This window comes from Lytechinus variegatus, chromosome 3 (genome assembly GCF_018143015.1).
Source record: "Lytechinus variegatus isolate NC3 chromosome 3, Lvar_3.0, whole genome shotgun sequence".
Lineage (NCBI taxonomy): Eukaryota > Metazoa > Echinodermata > Echinoidea > Temnopleuroida > Toxopneustidae > Lytechinus > Lytechinus variegatus.
In genome coordinates, this window is record NC_054742.1 from 6,766,210 (window position 1) to 6,782,489 (window position 16,280).

At 32.3% G+C, this 16,280-nt stretch overlaps 1 protein-coding gene across 2 annotated transcripts in view; it reads left to right on the forward strand.

Moving 5' to 3' along the window:
- The window catches only part of LOC121410092 (probable imidazolonepropionase), a 51,399-nt gene extending 36,668 nt beyond the window's left edge, over positions 1 to 14,731 (forward strand). For both annotated transcript variants that reach the window (XM_041601960.1, XM_041601961.1), the window contains 5 exons: positions 4,284 to 4,561; positions 5,592 to 5,817; positions 11,701 to 11,919; positions 13,066 to 13,226; positions 14,460 to 14,731. In XM_041601960.1, coding sequence (XP_041457894.1) covers positions 4,284 to 4,561; positions 5,592 to 5,817; positions 11,701 to 11,919; positions 13,066 to 13,226; positions 14,460 to 14,553 — 978 coding nt within the window. In that variant the 3' untranslated portion in view covers positions 14,554 to 14,731. The remainder of the gene's footprint in view (positions 1 to 4,283; positions 4,562 to 5,591; positions 5,818 to 11,700; positions 11,920 to 13,065; positions 13,227 to 14,459) is intronic.
- The last annotated feature ends 1,549 nt before the right edge of the window (positions 14,732 to 16,280 follow it).

Genomic DNA, 16,280 nt, shown 5'->3' on the forward strand with positions numbered 1-16,280 from the left:
ATACAGAATACAATGAATAATACAATCACTGATATAAACAATGAACTGACAAGTATAACAAATTAATTTTACATGTGAAAGTCAAACGATAAAGAGATTTTTCAATCGAAACCATCTTTTGCAAATCTTCGTTGATTGAAATTTAGTTGGGCAATGTATTTCTCATTTTGGTAATGATTGATTTAATGATACTGAAAAGAGGAATTGTATTGTTGATTTTACAATCATGTACAGTTTTTCTTAATATAATGAAAATACAATTAAGTGCACAATTGTTTTTTCCAATAAATCTGAATATTTGATTTTCATCTGAAAAAATTTAGAATCTCACTGGTTTTGGTTCTAAACCAGACCTCTTAACGTTTTTTATTGTAATTTTATAATATTTCAATTTTTACAGATTTGACAATAAGGAACAACTGAACTGAACCACAAAATGATCAAACAATTGTAATTCCACATGTTCAGGGAGGAATAAAGCTTTGTTTCACATCACAATGAGGAGAATTTAAATATTTTACATGTATACTAATACTTTGTATGATAAGAAACAAGAAATTGTGAGTTGGTGATGGCATCGGTCCCTTCATTTGCTTACACAGACTGGATGTGAAATACATGTATATATGCGTTTTGTGAAATTTTACATCCGATTTTGAAATTTTCAGTTATGCTTGTTTAATTTTTCTCTTTTTATTTAACCCTTAATTTGTTGAGGAGGAGTCAACTCTCAATAAATTTTGTCACTATGCTTCTGCTCAATTCTATTTTCACCGTGATGCTTGCTGTCTTAATTTCAAGTCTTGCGCATCTTTTGAGAATTAATTTGCAACACCTGGGCACGCGGTTCCGAAATAACACAACATTTTGTAAGCGCATGTCAGTCCCAAAATTGTTCAAAAGTGTGAGTCTGTGTACAAAGGCAATGCAAATTGTTTTTTTTTCAACAAAAAAATCGTTAATGTATGATAGCTGTCTAGCCTGAATAGCAGAGCAAAAATATAGGCGCGGCTTTTCTGATTGTGGCAGCGTCAACATTGAAATCTTAGCCAAGGATTAGTTTTTGAAATGTCATCAAACTTAAAAAGTATAAGGACCTAGTTCACAAAACATCAAGGGTAATAGTGTAACACTGAAGATCCTGCCTGAGTATCAGGTCACATGATTAAGGTCAAAGGTCATTTAGGGTCAATGAATTTAGACCATGTTGGGGGAAATCAATATCTAAATCTTAACCAAGGTTAAGTTTTTGAAATATCATAACTTAAAAAGTATATGGTCCTACATGTAGTTTATGAAACTTGGACATAAGGGTTATCAAGTATGCTTTGCACACATCTGAAGTTAGTATGACATTGTAATAATGTTATAATATACCGGTATCACTGAAGATTCAGCCTAAATTTCAGTTCACATGACCAAGATTAAAGGTCACTTAGGGTCAACAAAATTTGACCAATCTGGGGGTATTTGTGAAATTGTCATCATAACTTTAAAATTTTATGGATCAAGTTCATGAAACTAAGACATAAGAGCAATTAGGTATCGCTTAACATTGTGCGAGTTTCAGGTCAAATGACGTAGGACAAAGGTCATTTAGAGTCAACAAACTTTGATGATGTTGGGGGTATTTGTGGAATTATCATAACTTTAAAAGTTTATGGATCTAGTTCATGAAACTTGGACATGAGAGTAGCCATGTATCCCTTAATATGTGTTTCAGGTCATATGATCATGATCAAAGGTCATTTAAGGTCAATGAACTTTGGCCTTGTTGTGGGTTATTTGTTGGATTGGCATCATGACTTAGAAAGTTTATGGATCTACTCATGTACTTCACGAAACATCTAGACATATGGGTCATCAAAAAGTATGTTTTGCACACAAGTCAATATTTTCAAAGATCATGTTGGGTCAATGGACATATATATTTTATTATCACATCGATGTTTTCTTTTGTGGATAATTATTCAAAAGCTGTTTTCAAAGTCAGCAATGTTGCAATATTGCATCGCATAATGCAGGCGAGACTGCCAGAGGCGTTCAACTTGCTTTTACTTTTGTTGGTTTAGATAGATTTATTTTATGATCGCAAAAGGATCCTTGACAAAGTTCACCAGAAAAAACAAAGAAATACATAAGAATTTAAAAAATCATTTTTTAGCAATTTTTTTTGTTAGAAATGTAAAAGTTGATATGTTCACCAAAGTTACAGGCAAAAACATTTTAAAACTTAGAGCAAATTTTATACGCTTATTTGCATGATTAATTGATTTAAAAAATTTAAGAAAATTTTAGTTTACAGTCTTGTAGTTTAGATTTGGCTCTAGTACGCGTGTGCAAATTTTTGCAGCAATGGCTTGGTGTGTGTGTGTGTATTTGAGTTTTGTCAGACGTTTATCAATCAGATATGATTATTTACGTCTGGGACCGACCTTTAACGTCACCATCCGAAAGACGTGACCAGGGCTCGAACCTCAAACCTCTGCATCAATTTGTAACTTCCCCACAGCTTGGATTACAGACGCACACCACAACGCCCAGTTTGGTCTGAAATAGCTCTGTTAAAATAGTGTTAAATCAACTTTTTGTTTGGGTGGACTTTTCCTTTAATCTATGTATCTGATATTCTTCCTTTAATCTACGTATCTGGTATTCTTTCTTTAATCTACCTATCTGATATTCTTACTTTAATCTATGTGTCTGATATTCTTCATTTGATCTACGTATCTGATATTCTTACTTTAATCTATGTATCTGATATTCTTCATTTAATCTACGTATCTGATATTTTTCCTTTAATCTATGTATCTGATATTCTTCCTTTAATCAGTGTATCTCATATTCTTCCTTTAATCTACTTATGATATTTTTCATTTAATCTACGTATCTGATATTCATGTTTATATTCACTTAGTCTATAAGCAGTTTTTCAGTTGGTCTTATATCAATTTGTTTAAATTTCTGTTTCAAGTTTGGTTTTATTTTCTCACAGGCGCCACTTTTCTGACTGCAGCGTCTATATTTGAATTTTAACCAATATCACCATAACGTGCAAAGTATATAGACCTAGTTCATAAAACTTAAACATGAATTTAATCAAGTATTACTGAACACCCTGCCTGAGATTTAGGTTACTATGACAAAGGTCATTTAGGGTCATTGAAAGTTGACAATGTTTGATTATATTTTTGAATGTCTTCATAACTTTGAAAGTTTATGGATCTAGTTAATAAAACTTGGAAATAAGGGTAATCGAATATCACTGATCAAATTACGCAAGTCTTAGGTCATACATGTATGATTAAGGTCAAAGGTATTATGATCAATAAACATATTATTTTATTTTCTTATGAATTTTGTTTTTGTGAATAATTATTTATAGTTGATTTCATAGTTAGCACTGCTGCTACATGTATATTGAATTGTTTAATGCAGGCAAGACTGCCAGAGGCATTCCACTTGTTTCATTTCAACTCTACTCAATTGAATAACATGGGAAATCTTTACACAAGCAAATAAAGATAATATAAAGATTAATATTCAATGTAAGCAATAGGATCATGTAAAAGATATTGGTCAAATACCCAGATAGTCTCATTGTAATTTTGTCTATTCTATTGACCAGATGGTCTAATAACTGGTTCCCAGCCTATCAGGAAAATCAGGGAAAATTATTTTACTTTTTTCCAGTAGAGAAAAATCAGGGAATTTTGATCAGCCCAAAAGTCAAAAGCACGGTAGTCAGTCAGACTCTGTTGTATTTTGTTGCATATCAAAACAACATCAATTGAATAACTGGTTATAGTGGTACTAATTAGTTTTACATATTATTGTTCTTATACTAAAAATATATGTAATTCACTGTGCAACATGCGAAACTGGGAATGGGTTTAAATATCAGGGAATTTTTTATACGTCATCAGGGAAAAATCAGGGAATTTTGATTTCTTGAAAAGCTGGGAACCCTGCTCTACTACTTATTTTGCATATTTTGTAAAATGAAAATTAGATTGACGAACACTTCATTTAATCAGACTGAGTAAATAGTGGTGGACCAAGACAATATGGACAAAACGAGTATAGCTTATAAATATGGAAATCAACAGATTGGTGAATGGGCGAAATTGCTTTTAGACTATGATGGTTAGTATATGAATTGGTTATAGATGGAGATAAGAAACAGAAAGTAGACAAAACAGACCAAGTCTGGGTAATGTTCAGAGAGATGAATGTTTGCATACCTTTTAAAGGTGTTTATTCCCACCTCTTTGACTTTTCAGCTAGCTGGTGCTTCATACATGGATGTTCATAAGGCAGGTGGTGGTATACATTTCACAGTTAACCACACACGGAATGCAAGTGATGATGATCTATATAACCTTCTCAAGGAGAGATTACAAAGCATGTTAAGATGTGGGACTACTACTGTAGAGTGTAAGAGTGGTTATGGATTGGATGCAGATACTGAAATTAAGATGTTGAGAGTATTAGAACAAGCCAAGAGAGATATCCCTATTGAGATATCAAGCACCTACTGTGGAGCACATGCTGTTCCAAAGTGAGTCTTTCGTATTTGTTATTTTCATAATTGGTCATCAAAATTTTCTTTTTTGTCTTGCCCGAATAGCAGAGTAAAACTATTGGTGCCGCTTTTGTTTTTTACGTCGCCACATTGAAATCTAAACCTATGTTTTTGAAATGTCATTATATCTTGGAGTATATTATGGACCCCTGCTCATTTATGAAAGTTGGACACAGGGGTAATCAAGAATCATAGATCATATTACAGTAGTTTCAGGTCACATGATCAAGATAAAAAAAAATTTAGGGTCATTGAACTTATACCATGTTTGGGTATCTTGAAATGTCAACACGATAAGGACCTATTTCATGAAACTTGGCCATAAAGGTAATAAAGTATCATTCATGATCTGGCATGAGTTGCAATTCACATGATCAAGATCAAAAGACATTTAGGGACAATGAACTTTGACCATGGGGTATCGATATGAAAAATCTAACCAAGATTAAGACTTTTTATCTCTTTTGAAAATAAAACAAATTGAAAATACACTCCTGTATATGTAATAAAACATATCATCTGTGACATTTGATAGGTGAATATTAGTCATTTAGACATGACATGGCTGATTAATTTCATTTTATACACAAACATAGTAAAGAAGTGAGAGACATATCCAACAGGTATGTACCTTTTCTCAAAACCTCCTTCATTGAAAACTTATGCCATTTTCATTGAGGATGAACTTTCTTTTTTGTGCTGTTTATCTTTTTTAAGCATCCACACTATAATTTTTCTCTCTTGGAAAATGAGTTATTCTGAATTGCCCTTAATTTCCCAATAGAACAGATCAAATGGTATTATTCTGTGGTAATTCAAAATGTGCTCTAAGATTGATATCTTTGATTGAAGATGGAGGGTTGGGTTCAAATCCTATAGTGAATTTCTATATGAACATTGAGTGTCTTCTTGTGCTCAAAATAAGGTATCTCAAGCACAAGACTTTTATAAAAGACATTGCCTTTGTTAGCCTAATTTTGATTGACCCCTTTACCAATCCATACAGAGGAATGACAGTACAGGAGGCTACTCAGGATATTATTAATGTACAGATACCAAGAATACAGGAGCTGATGAATAAAGGAGATCTGCAAGTAGAGAACATTGATGTCTTTTGTGATAAAGGTCTCTTTGAAGTTGAAGAGACTAAGAGTATCCTTGAGGCTGGTATGAAGGCAGGAATGGCAATCAATATCCATGGTGATGAGCTACACTATGTCAAGGCTGCTGAGGTAATCAAGTTTGCATTCAACTCATAGTAGACCGGCCAAACCTCAAAAAGTGCTCTAGATAAGGATTCGACGGCAAAATTTGTTAATGCTTGGCATCCCAGCTAATAGTCTTGCAAAAATACCCAGGAATAGCGTACGGGTGGATGCCAAGCGCAATTTTGCGTGAAAGTGTCATTTTTAGCGTAAAATCTGAAAGACTGTCGAAAATCACACATTTTGATATTTTGACGGATTATCATCATATTTTTGATTATCTTTGATATGAAATTATTTTTATTCAGAATTTCAAATTATAAGTCTACTAAATATGCATTTCAAATTTGAATATTACACACACACACATATGGCACAGGAAAACATAAAACCGCGATTTCCTCGAAATAAAAGTTTGTGAAAACTATCAATAGTTTGAAGTTTTTTTTACGCAACATAAATTATTCGATTTAAATGCGTTTATCCATCGAATGTATAGTAAATGTCCTAGTGCCACAAATATTAAAAGAATTTTCAAGTAAGATGGTAGATATCTCATTTTATGTTATCCGAAAGGAGACAATGTGCATTTTACCAGGTGCGCATTTTGAAAGAAAAATTGAAAATACCGTACATTATGTACATAATTACATGTATAAGTACATACTTAAGCGAGTTTTTATTTACATGTATAAGTCCATAATAAAGCGAGTTTTCAATTGGATAGCACAATTTGTCAATTCCTTGCATCCCAGCTAAAAGTCTTGCGGAAATACTGAGTAATAGCGTACGGGCGGATGCCAAGTGCACTTTTGCGTGAAAGTATCATTTTTAGCGTAAAATCTGAAAGACTGTCGAAAATCACGCTTTTCGATATTTTGACGGATTATCATCATATTTTTGATTATCTTTGATACGGAATTGTTTTTATTCAGAGTTTCAAATTATAAGTCTACTAAATATGCATTTCAAATTTGAATATTACACACACATGTATGGCAATATGAAATATAAAATCGTGATTTACTCAAAATAAAGGTTTATAAAAATTATTAATGGTATAATGTTTGTGTTTCGCATCTCAATTTCGTCAAGATTTAGTGCTAACTAAATTAATACTTAATAATTGTTGTCATGTCACTTATAGTGAAAACAAATACTGAAATAAGATGCAAGATATATATCATTTTATGTTATATATACGAAATATAACAATGCACATTATTTTATCAGATGCGCATTTCCGATAAAAAAAATAAACAGCGCACAATATTACATCGATATTGCACATTATCTTATATCAGTGCGATACTCGTCATGATATTATATAGGATTATGTTTGCTTTTGTAGAGTTCGATCTTCTCGCTATTTCCACAAATGAATTGGTGCTGAACCTAAATCTACCTGTGGCGATATTCAGAAATAGGTCTGATATTTAATTTGCCGTTATGGTAGCATTAATTTTACAGGAATATCTATATTCAAAATCATAGAAAACATACATGTATGAATAAAGCGATTGAATTAGCACTTTTAAACCACTCTGTCAATCTACATTTTACTTCAGTTATTTGATTATATATTAAGTATATTAAAAAAATGGCCGTTGCACGGCAGTACCTATTTTTTGTCTCGCCGGCATAGCAGAGCAGGACTAAAGGAGCCACTTCCCTGGTGGAGGTGACGGTAGTTTTGATATAACAGCGTCATATCAACCTTGAAATCTTAACCAAATTTACATTTTTCAAAATTTCATTATAACTTTGAACGTATAGAAAAAAATTAATGACACTTTAATTTTAATAACACTTTAATATTCATGTATTACTGATCGTCTTTGCACAAGTTTTAGATCACATTATTAAGGTCAAAAGTCATTTAGAGTCACTGAACTTTGGCCATATGCTGGGGGTATTTTTTTAGATGTCATCATAACTTTTTATTTTTATTGATCCAGTTAAATATTACACTTGAACATAAGGGTATTAAAGTATCATCGATCAGTTTGCACATATTTCAGTTCACATGATCAAGGTCATACGTTATTTTGGTTCGATGAGCTATGGATGGCGTTTTTTTTTTGAATTATTAATTTCAGTTGTTTCCAATGTCCTGCTGCTATAATTATTATGTTAAAATATGAACAATAAATGTTATTTGGTCTTTTGCATTGCAAATTATAATTTTCATTCAATTCATTTTACTTCATAAAAGTTTTTGCATTTGCTATTATCACAGGTCCATGTTGATATATATCCTGGTCTAAGACAGGGGCCGGACAGCCCGACCCTGGGCAGCCCTGGACATACCAATGCCCTTTTGGGAAATGCAGTTGTACGACCATCTATATATTACAATATATATATGGACGCTGGTCATTAGCCTTTAGATTTGTTTGTCATAATGGTCGTGTGACGGCATTTCCCAAAATGGCAATACACTGTGATGAAATGAGCTTTAAGATTTGAAATGTGAACTTTAAAGGACAAGTCCACCCCAACATAAAATTGATTTGATTACACTGAAAATTCACAGAGTGGTTTAAAAACGCTAATTCAATGGCTTTATTCATACATGTATGTTTTCTATGATTTTGGATATAGATATTCCTGTAAAATTAATGCTACCACGGTAACAGCAAATTGAATATCAGACCTATTTTTGAATATCGCCACAGGTAGATTTAAGTTCAGCACCAATTCATTCGTGGAAATAACAAGAAGATCGAACTCTACAAAAGCAATCATAATCCTATATAATATCATGACGAGTATCGCACTGATAGAAGATAATGTGCAATATCGATGTAATATTGTGCGCTGTTTATTTTTTTTATCGGAAATGCGCATCTGATAAAATAATGTGCATTGTTATATTTCGTATATATAACATAAAATGATATATATCTTGCATCTTATTTCAGTATTTGTTTTCACTATAAGTGACATGACAACAATTATTAAGTATTTATTTAGTTAGCACTAAATCTTGACGAAATTGAGATGCGGAACACAAACATTATACCATTAATAATTTCTACAAATCTTTATTTTGAGTAAATCACGATTTTATATTTCATATTGCCATATATGTGTGTGTAATATTCAAATTTGAAATGCATATTTTAGTAGACTTATAATTTGAAACTCTGAATAAAAACAATTCCATATCAAAGATAATCAAAAATATGATGATAATTCGTCAAAATATCGAAAAGCATGATTTTCGACAGTCTTTCAGATTTTACGCTAAAAATGATACTTTCACGCAAAAGTGCACTTGGCATCCGCCCGTACGCTATTACTCAGTATTTCCGCAAGACTTTTAGCTGGGATGCAAGGAATTGACAAATTGTGCTATCCAATTGAAAACTCGCTTTATTATGGACTTATACATGTAAATAAAAACTCGCTTAAGTATGTACTTATACATGTAATTATGTACATAATGTACGGTATTTTCAATTTTTCTTTCTAAATGCGCACCTGGTAAAATGCACATTGTCTCCTTTCGGATAACATAAAATGAGATATCTACCATCTTACTAGAAAATTCTTTTAATATTTGCGGCACTAGGACATTTACTATACATTCGATGGATAAACGCATTTAAATCGAATAATTTATGTTGCGTAAAAAAAACTTCAAACTATTGATAGTTTTCACAAACTTTTATTTCGAGGAAATCGCGGTTTTATGTTTTCCTGTGCCATATGTGTGTGTGTGTAATATTCAAATTTGAAATGCATATTTAGTAGACTTATAATTTGAAATTCTGAATAAAAATAATTTCATATCAAAGATAATCAAAAATATGATGATAATCCGTCAAAATATCAAAATGCGTGATTTTCGACAGTCTTTCAGATTTTACGCTAAAAATGACACTTTCACGCAAAACTGCGCTTGGCATCCGCCCGTACGCTATTCCTGGGTATTTTTGCAAAACTCTTAGCTGGGATGCCAAGCATTAGCAAGCATTAACAAATTTTGCCGTCCAAAGTATAAAAAATCGTTTTGGCCGGTCTACTATCATGTTTAGTTGTAAACACAATTCTATAGTAACAAAAATCTATAGCTATAATAAGGTGTTTAGATTAACTATTTTTAAAATGTTTACAACTTTCTGTAACTCGGAAGTAATGTTAACCCTTAACTATACTTTAACTGGGCTATTTCTTTTTTTAACCCCCCCCCTCAAGATCTCAGCTGCTGATGCATGCACATAGAACTGGTTGTAAACTATGAGACAGCATCTAGTAAAAAAAAATTCTAAAATTTATTTTTGATTTATTATACAAAAAGTACATATGTATATTTTTCCTTTAACTCGCCTTAAAGAGCTTGTAAAATGCTAAGTTTGGGTGAAAAATCAATTATTGTCATTTCTAGCAAATATCTTTTTTTTAATTTGCCAAAACGTTATACTAGTAAATGTATTTTATCATTTTGTGAATTGTTGTCTCACCTGCATAGCAGAGTGATTCTACTGGCGCCGCTTTTCAGACGGCGATGGCGGCGACATCAAATCTTAACCAAAAGTTTTTGCAATGACAGCATAACTTAACCCTAATTCTCCCGGGGGGGCCATAATGGCCCCCCCCCCTCAACAATTTTCGCGATATATCTGCTGCGCGAAATTTTTTCACCTCGCAGCTCACTGACTTTTTACATTCAAGTCTCGCGCAAATTTTGAGACCAAATTTGTGACGCCCGGGTACGCGGTTACGACATTACGCAACATTATGCAAGTGCATGTCAGACCCAAAATTGCTCATAAACGGGATTTCATCTACAAATCCAATGCAAATTGCGTATTTAGCCAAAATTCATAAATGTATCATTATTTCTACTTTTACTGATTAAACTTAATAAATTTTGCCTTGTTTATGATCAGAATTATGTCTGGAACAATTTCCATTGAAAAAACAATTAAAAAACAAAAAGTAAAAAAACAAAGAAATACATAAGAAATTCATAAAACAATAAAATACATAAGAAATTTATTTCCAAACCAAAGTTTTTTTGAATTACGATTGTTAAGAATGCTACAAAGAAAATTTTTACCAAAAATTAGCATTCTAGGAGCTTTATTTAGTGAATTAGAGCAAAAAGTATGATTTATGCATAAATTAGCATAATTAATTCATATAAAATAAAATCTCATTATTTTGGAAAATTTTACCATACAGCCTTGAAGATTTCATCGCACACTACCAGCGTGCAAATTTTTGCGTCGCTCGCGCGATCGGTGGCCGAGATCTTAAGGGGGGGCCATAATGGCCCCCCCCCGGGAATGACAAGAATCAAAATACCACGGGAGATTTAGGGTTAAAAAGTATATGGACCTCATTCGTGAAACTTAAAGATAAGGTTAATCAAGTATTACCGAACATCCTGATTGAGTTTCAGGTCATATGACCAAGGTGAAAGGTCATTTAGGGTCATTGAACTAGACCATGTTGGGGGAATCAGAAGGTTAAGTTTTTGAAATGTCATCATAACTTTAAAAGTTTATGGACCTAGTTCATGAAACATGGCCATAAGGGTAGTCAAACATTATTGAACATCCTGCCTGAGTTTCAAGTCACATGACCAAGGTCAAAGGTCATGTATAGTCAATGAACTTTGACCAAGTTAGGGCTATTGAATTATATCATAACTTTGAAAGTTTATGGATCTGATTCATAAAACTTGAAAATAAGCGTAATCAAGTATCACTAAACATCCTTTGCGAGTTTTGTGTTAAATAAAAAAGGTTAACAGGCAATTAAATATATAAATTCTCTGATGGAGGTTTTTCCTTTCTCTGCATTCAATTACGGTCACCTTAAGGTCAGGGTGAACATTTAGGTATAGAGCATAAATTCATTTTATTTGTGTATCATGTAATTTCTTGTTTAATCCAGCTAGCAGCTAGTCTTGGTGCCCGAGCAGTCTCTCATCTAGAAGAAGTTTCTGATGCTGGTATTAAATCCATGGCTGAGGCAGGTTCTGTAGCTGTACTACTACCAACCACTGCATACATCCTGAGGCTCAAGCCTCCTCCAGCAAGGAAAATGATCAGTGAAGGTGTACCTGTAGCGCTAGGCTCAGATTTTAACCCAAATGCTTACTGCCTCTCAATGGTAATTAAAGACATTAAAATCTGTTTCTAGCCCCCCCCCCCCCCCTTTCCTTTCTCAAACTACCAAAATTTAAATTTCTACCTTTTTCTCTTTTTTTCTCATATTTTCACCTTTTGTTCCTCTATTTCCTTTATATCTATCATATCTCTCTCTCATCTCACTCCCTTTCTTTATCACTTTCATTGCTATATATTTCAAGGAAGATATTCTTCCCCTTTTCCTCCTTTTCTTCTTCATCATTTCGTCTTTTTTAATCAGTGTAATCATCTCACTTCTAGTCACATCTCTTTTTTTTATATTCTCCCACAAGCACTTTAAGGTGGCACTGATTTATTACCTTTAAGGGAGAGACTAAGTGACATAGTAACTGCTGAAATTATTATTTTTTCTTTATATAATAAAGAATATTGAGTTCATTACTATGTGATGATTTTGTTAACAATATTACTGAAGTTTTCTTTCGAAGTCTACTGATATGAAGAAGCGTTCATCAACATGGCAGACTCGCAAGGTGTTTATCAATATTATTGATAATGTAAAGAATAAATATTATTGTTATGTCATATTCAACCCAATCTCACATTTTAAATAATTTATCAATACAAAAAACTACTTCTACTGGAAGATTAACAGAAAGTTGTATGCTAACCAAATTCACTTTTCTTTATTTGGTATTACTCATTTATCTTCCAACTAAACTGTGATGATGCTCAGTCAAATTCATTGGTTTCTTATTCACAACATTCATCTCAAATACATGTTCCACTCCTCCAAATTCAGAGTAAAAGAGATCTGAGATTGTTTGGTTTGAGTGCTCAAGGTTGACTTACACCACTAAGAGTCTTCAGAGCCATATTAGTTTTACTTATTGTACATCTGAAAGCAGAGAACAAAATTTTCACTTTAGCATCATGAGACAGATTATCTAACCAATAATACAAACCTCTGCAGGATGCTGTGAAATTCAATGAAGTTCAATTTTAGACAATTGATCAAAATTCAATAAATTTCACACTTGATATTTTGGAAAAATTAATAGATTCATGCATATGAAATTGTGTAAAAGAGTGAAGAAATGGTTGTAGAAATTTTTTAGGGATCATATGAAAACATATAATCAACTAATTCATACCATTATTCTTTCAGCCTTTGACCATGCACATGGCCTGTGTGACATTCCGTATGTCACTAGAAGAGGTTTTGGTGGCTGCTACAATCAATGCAGCAAAGTCTATAGGAAGGTCAGCAACACATGGGTCACTGGAACCTGGAAAAGTGGCTGACATGCTTATAATCAATGCCCCAAGGTAACTGCCTAAAGATTGACAATTCTTTTTGTAACATTATTAAAGTAAGGATGGTTTAGTTAAGAAAAATGTGTATTAGGAAAATTTAGTATTGTCCCACCCTCTCTCCTCATACCAAAATGATATATGTAATAAGTACAATGATTTAAAATTGAATGGCAATCATATTCTTTCCTGTATTTTTTGTCAGGATTTCTTATAATATAATAGTTATTAGCAGTCCCAACAAGATCCTGCATTCTATATACTGTACCTACTTTAGGTTTGTTGAATGAGCATTGAATTGTAACTTCATGGCCCAATTCACAAAGGAAGATGAAATATTTGGAGCATTGTGGCCCAATGGATTAGTCTTCTGACTGTGAAACAGAGTTGTGGATTTGAATCCCAGCCATGATATAATTACCTTCTCCAAGAAATTTATCCACATTGTGCTGCACTCAACCCTGGTGAGGTGAATTGGTACCCGGCAGGATTAATTCCTTGATTGCACTGAGCGCTGAAAGGCAGCTCGAGCTAAAGCCTGGGTAATAATAACAATGCGCCTTGGAATAGATTATTTCTAGATAGATAGTGCCTTATAAATGACTATTGTTATTATTATTATTTGGTTTAATTCGAAATGGCAGTATGCCAAAAAGGTTAAATAAGCATTAGCCTTGCTTGCATTCTTTTTGTATCTATCATGTATAGGTATATTACAGATTTGATAGAATTCTGACTGAATTTTCAATTTGAATAAAAGCAAACTTAAAAATAATTCATGTCATTGTCAAAGAGAAATACACACAAGAACATTCAAAAAATATTAACAAAGTGCATTACATAAGAAAGTTTCATGATACCATATTAACTATATCTATATTTAAATTTTAAATAAAACATTATGTACAACTTGGTTGATTTCTTTATAACAAAAAAAAGTTGGCAAAGTTGAAATTAAAAGATGGTAATTGATCCAAATGAAATGTATGGTAAACTTGTGTGCTTAAAACCCATGAAGATGTTTAAACTCCTGAATATTTTATCTTATTCAGATCCATGATTGTCAATTTGATAATTTACTGCTTATTATGAATGTCAAATTTTTTTGTTATTTGTTGAAATTACCAATAATTTCCTTCATGTGGTATATTAACTTAATGGAAGTTTACTTTTTTCTTGTATACATGTATATCCAATGCTCATTTCTTTCCTTATATTCGTCTTTTTCTCTTTTTTTCATGCAAACAGATGGGAACACTTAATCTATCAAATGGGACGTCATCAAGAGCTGTTGAAGACAGTGATTAAGAAAGGAGAAATTGTGCATTTCAGTTTGATCTAGATGTCTGATAAACTCTTCAACATGGTAACCACTGACAAAGAATGTGTGACCAAGAGGCTGTGCCATAAAGCTCTTTTAAAGCTTCTAGAATATAGTCATTATTTAGCTCATCCGGCCCGAAGGGCAAGATGAGCTTATGCCATGGCGTGGCGTCCGTCCACAATTTCAAAATGCTACTACTTCGCCATTTCAAGTCCGATTTCAATTCTGTTTGCTTTTATGATAGCACTAGGTGGGGGATTCAAAACTTCTACATAGAATTTTGAAATTCATTAAATATGCTAATTTATGCGCATTTTTCAAAATACACAAAAAAATGCTTCTTCTTTATTTGTTGACCGATTTTGAATTTTTTGCTTCCATCTGGTAGAGCTTCATGAGGTTCACCAAACTTCTACACAGAATTTTGACCAGAACAATTTTTATGCTAATTTATGCGAAATTAATTAATGCATATTTTTAGAAATTCACATAAAATGCTTTTTCTTCTTTAATTGTTGACCTATTTTTACTTTTTTTCTTCCATTTTGTAGAACTTTATGAGGTTCACCAATCTTCACAGAATTTTGAAATATTTACTAGAACAATTTTTATGCTTATTTATGGGAGATTAATGTTTTCATATTTTTAGAAATTCACATAAAATGCTTTTTCTTCTTTAATTGTTGACCGATTTTTACTTTTTTTTCTTCTTCCATTTTGTAGAACTTTATGAGGTTCACCAAATTCTACACAGAATTACAAAGAAAAGTTTTTTCTTCATCTGTTGATCAATTTCAATTTATTTTGCTTTATATAATAGCTCGAGGTGGTGATACAAAATTTCAACATGGAATTTTGAAACTCATGAAATATGCTAATTTATTCATATATTTTCAAACTCACAAAAATTACTTATTTATTTGTTGATTGACTTTGGTTATTTTTGTTCCATCTGAGAGCTACATTAGGTTCACTAAGGTTCTACACAGAGTTAAGAAACTTGACTAGATAATTATTAATACTTAATTCATATGAAATTTATTCATAGATCACAAAAAAATGCTTCAGCCTTCTATGTCATTTCTTCATCAATTTCAATTCTATATCCTCAATTTATGTCACCAATATAATTCACTACAGTGTCAACTGGGCTGAAATTAAAATTGTGTTAAATTTTGTTGCGAGATGCCGGATGAGCTCCACATCATTGATGTGTTAGTTTGTGTAAATATTCTCTATTGCATTCCTATTTCCTAACAATTATAAATGAATTAACAAATTTGGGAGGTTAAAGGTAAATGTGATCAGATTGTGTAAGTCTTCAATTCTTTAAAGGGGAATGAAACCTTTGGAACAAATAGGCTTGTGTAGAAACAGAAAAATCAAAGAATAAGAATAAAGAAAGTTTGAGAAAAATCGGACAAATAGTGAGAAAGTTATGAGCATTTGAATATTGCAATCACTAATGCTATAGATATCCTCACATTGGCAATGCGACAAGGATGTGTGATGTCACTGATGAACAACTTTCCCTTTGGTGGACTATAAAATACCCTCAAAATGTCTCTTTTTGCTTTTTCTTATGATGATACAAACTCTTTATCCATGGTGTATTTTTAAAAAATATGTATTACATGCCCTCATGTAGAAAGAACAGTATGATTTATGGATAGATGTGATAAAAGAGGCAATTCAAGTGAAATATATACTAAAGTAATGTGGAGAGTTGTTCACAAGTGACATCA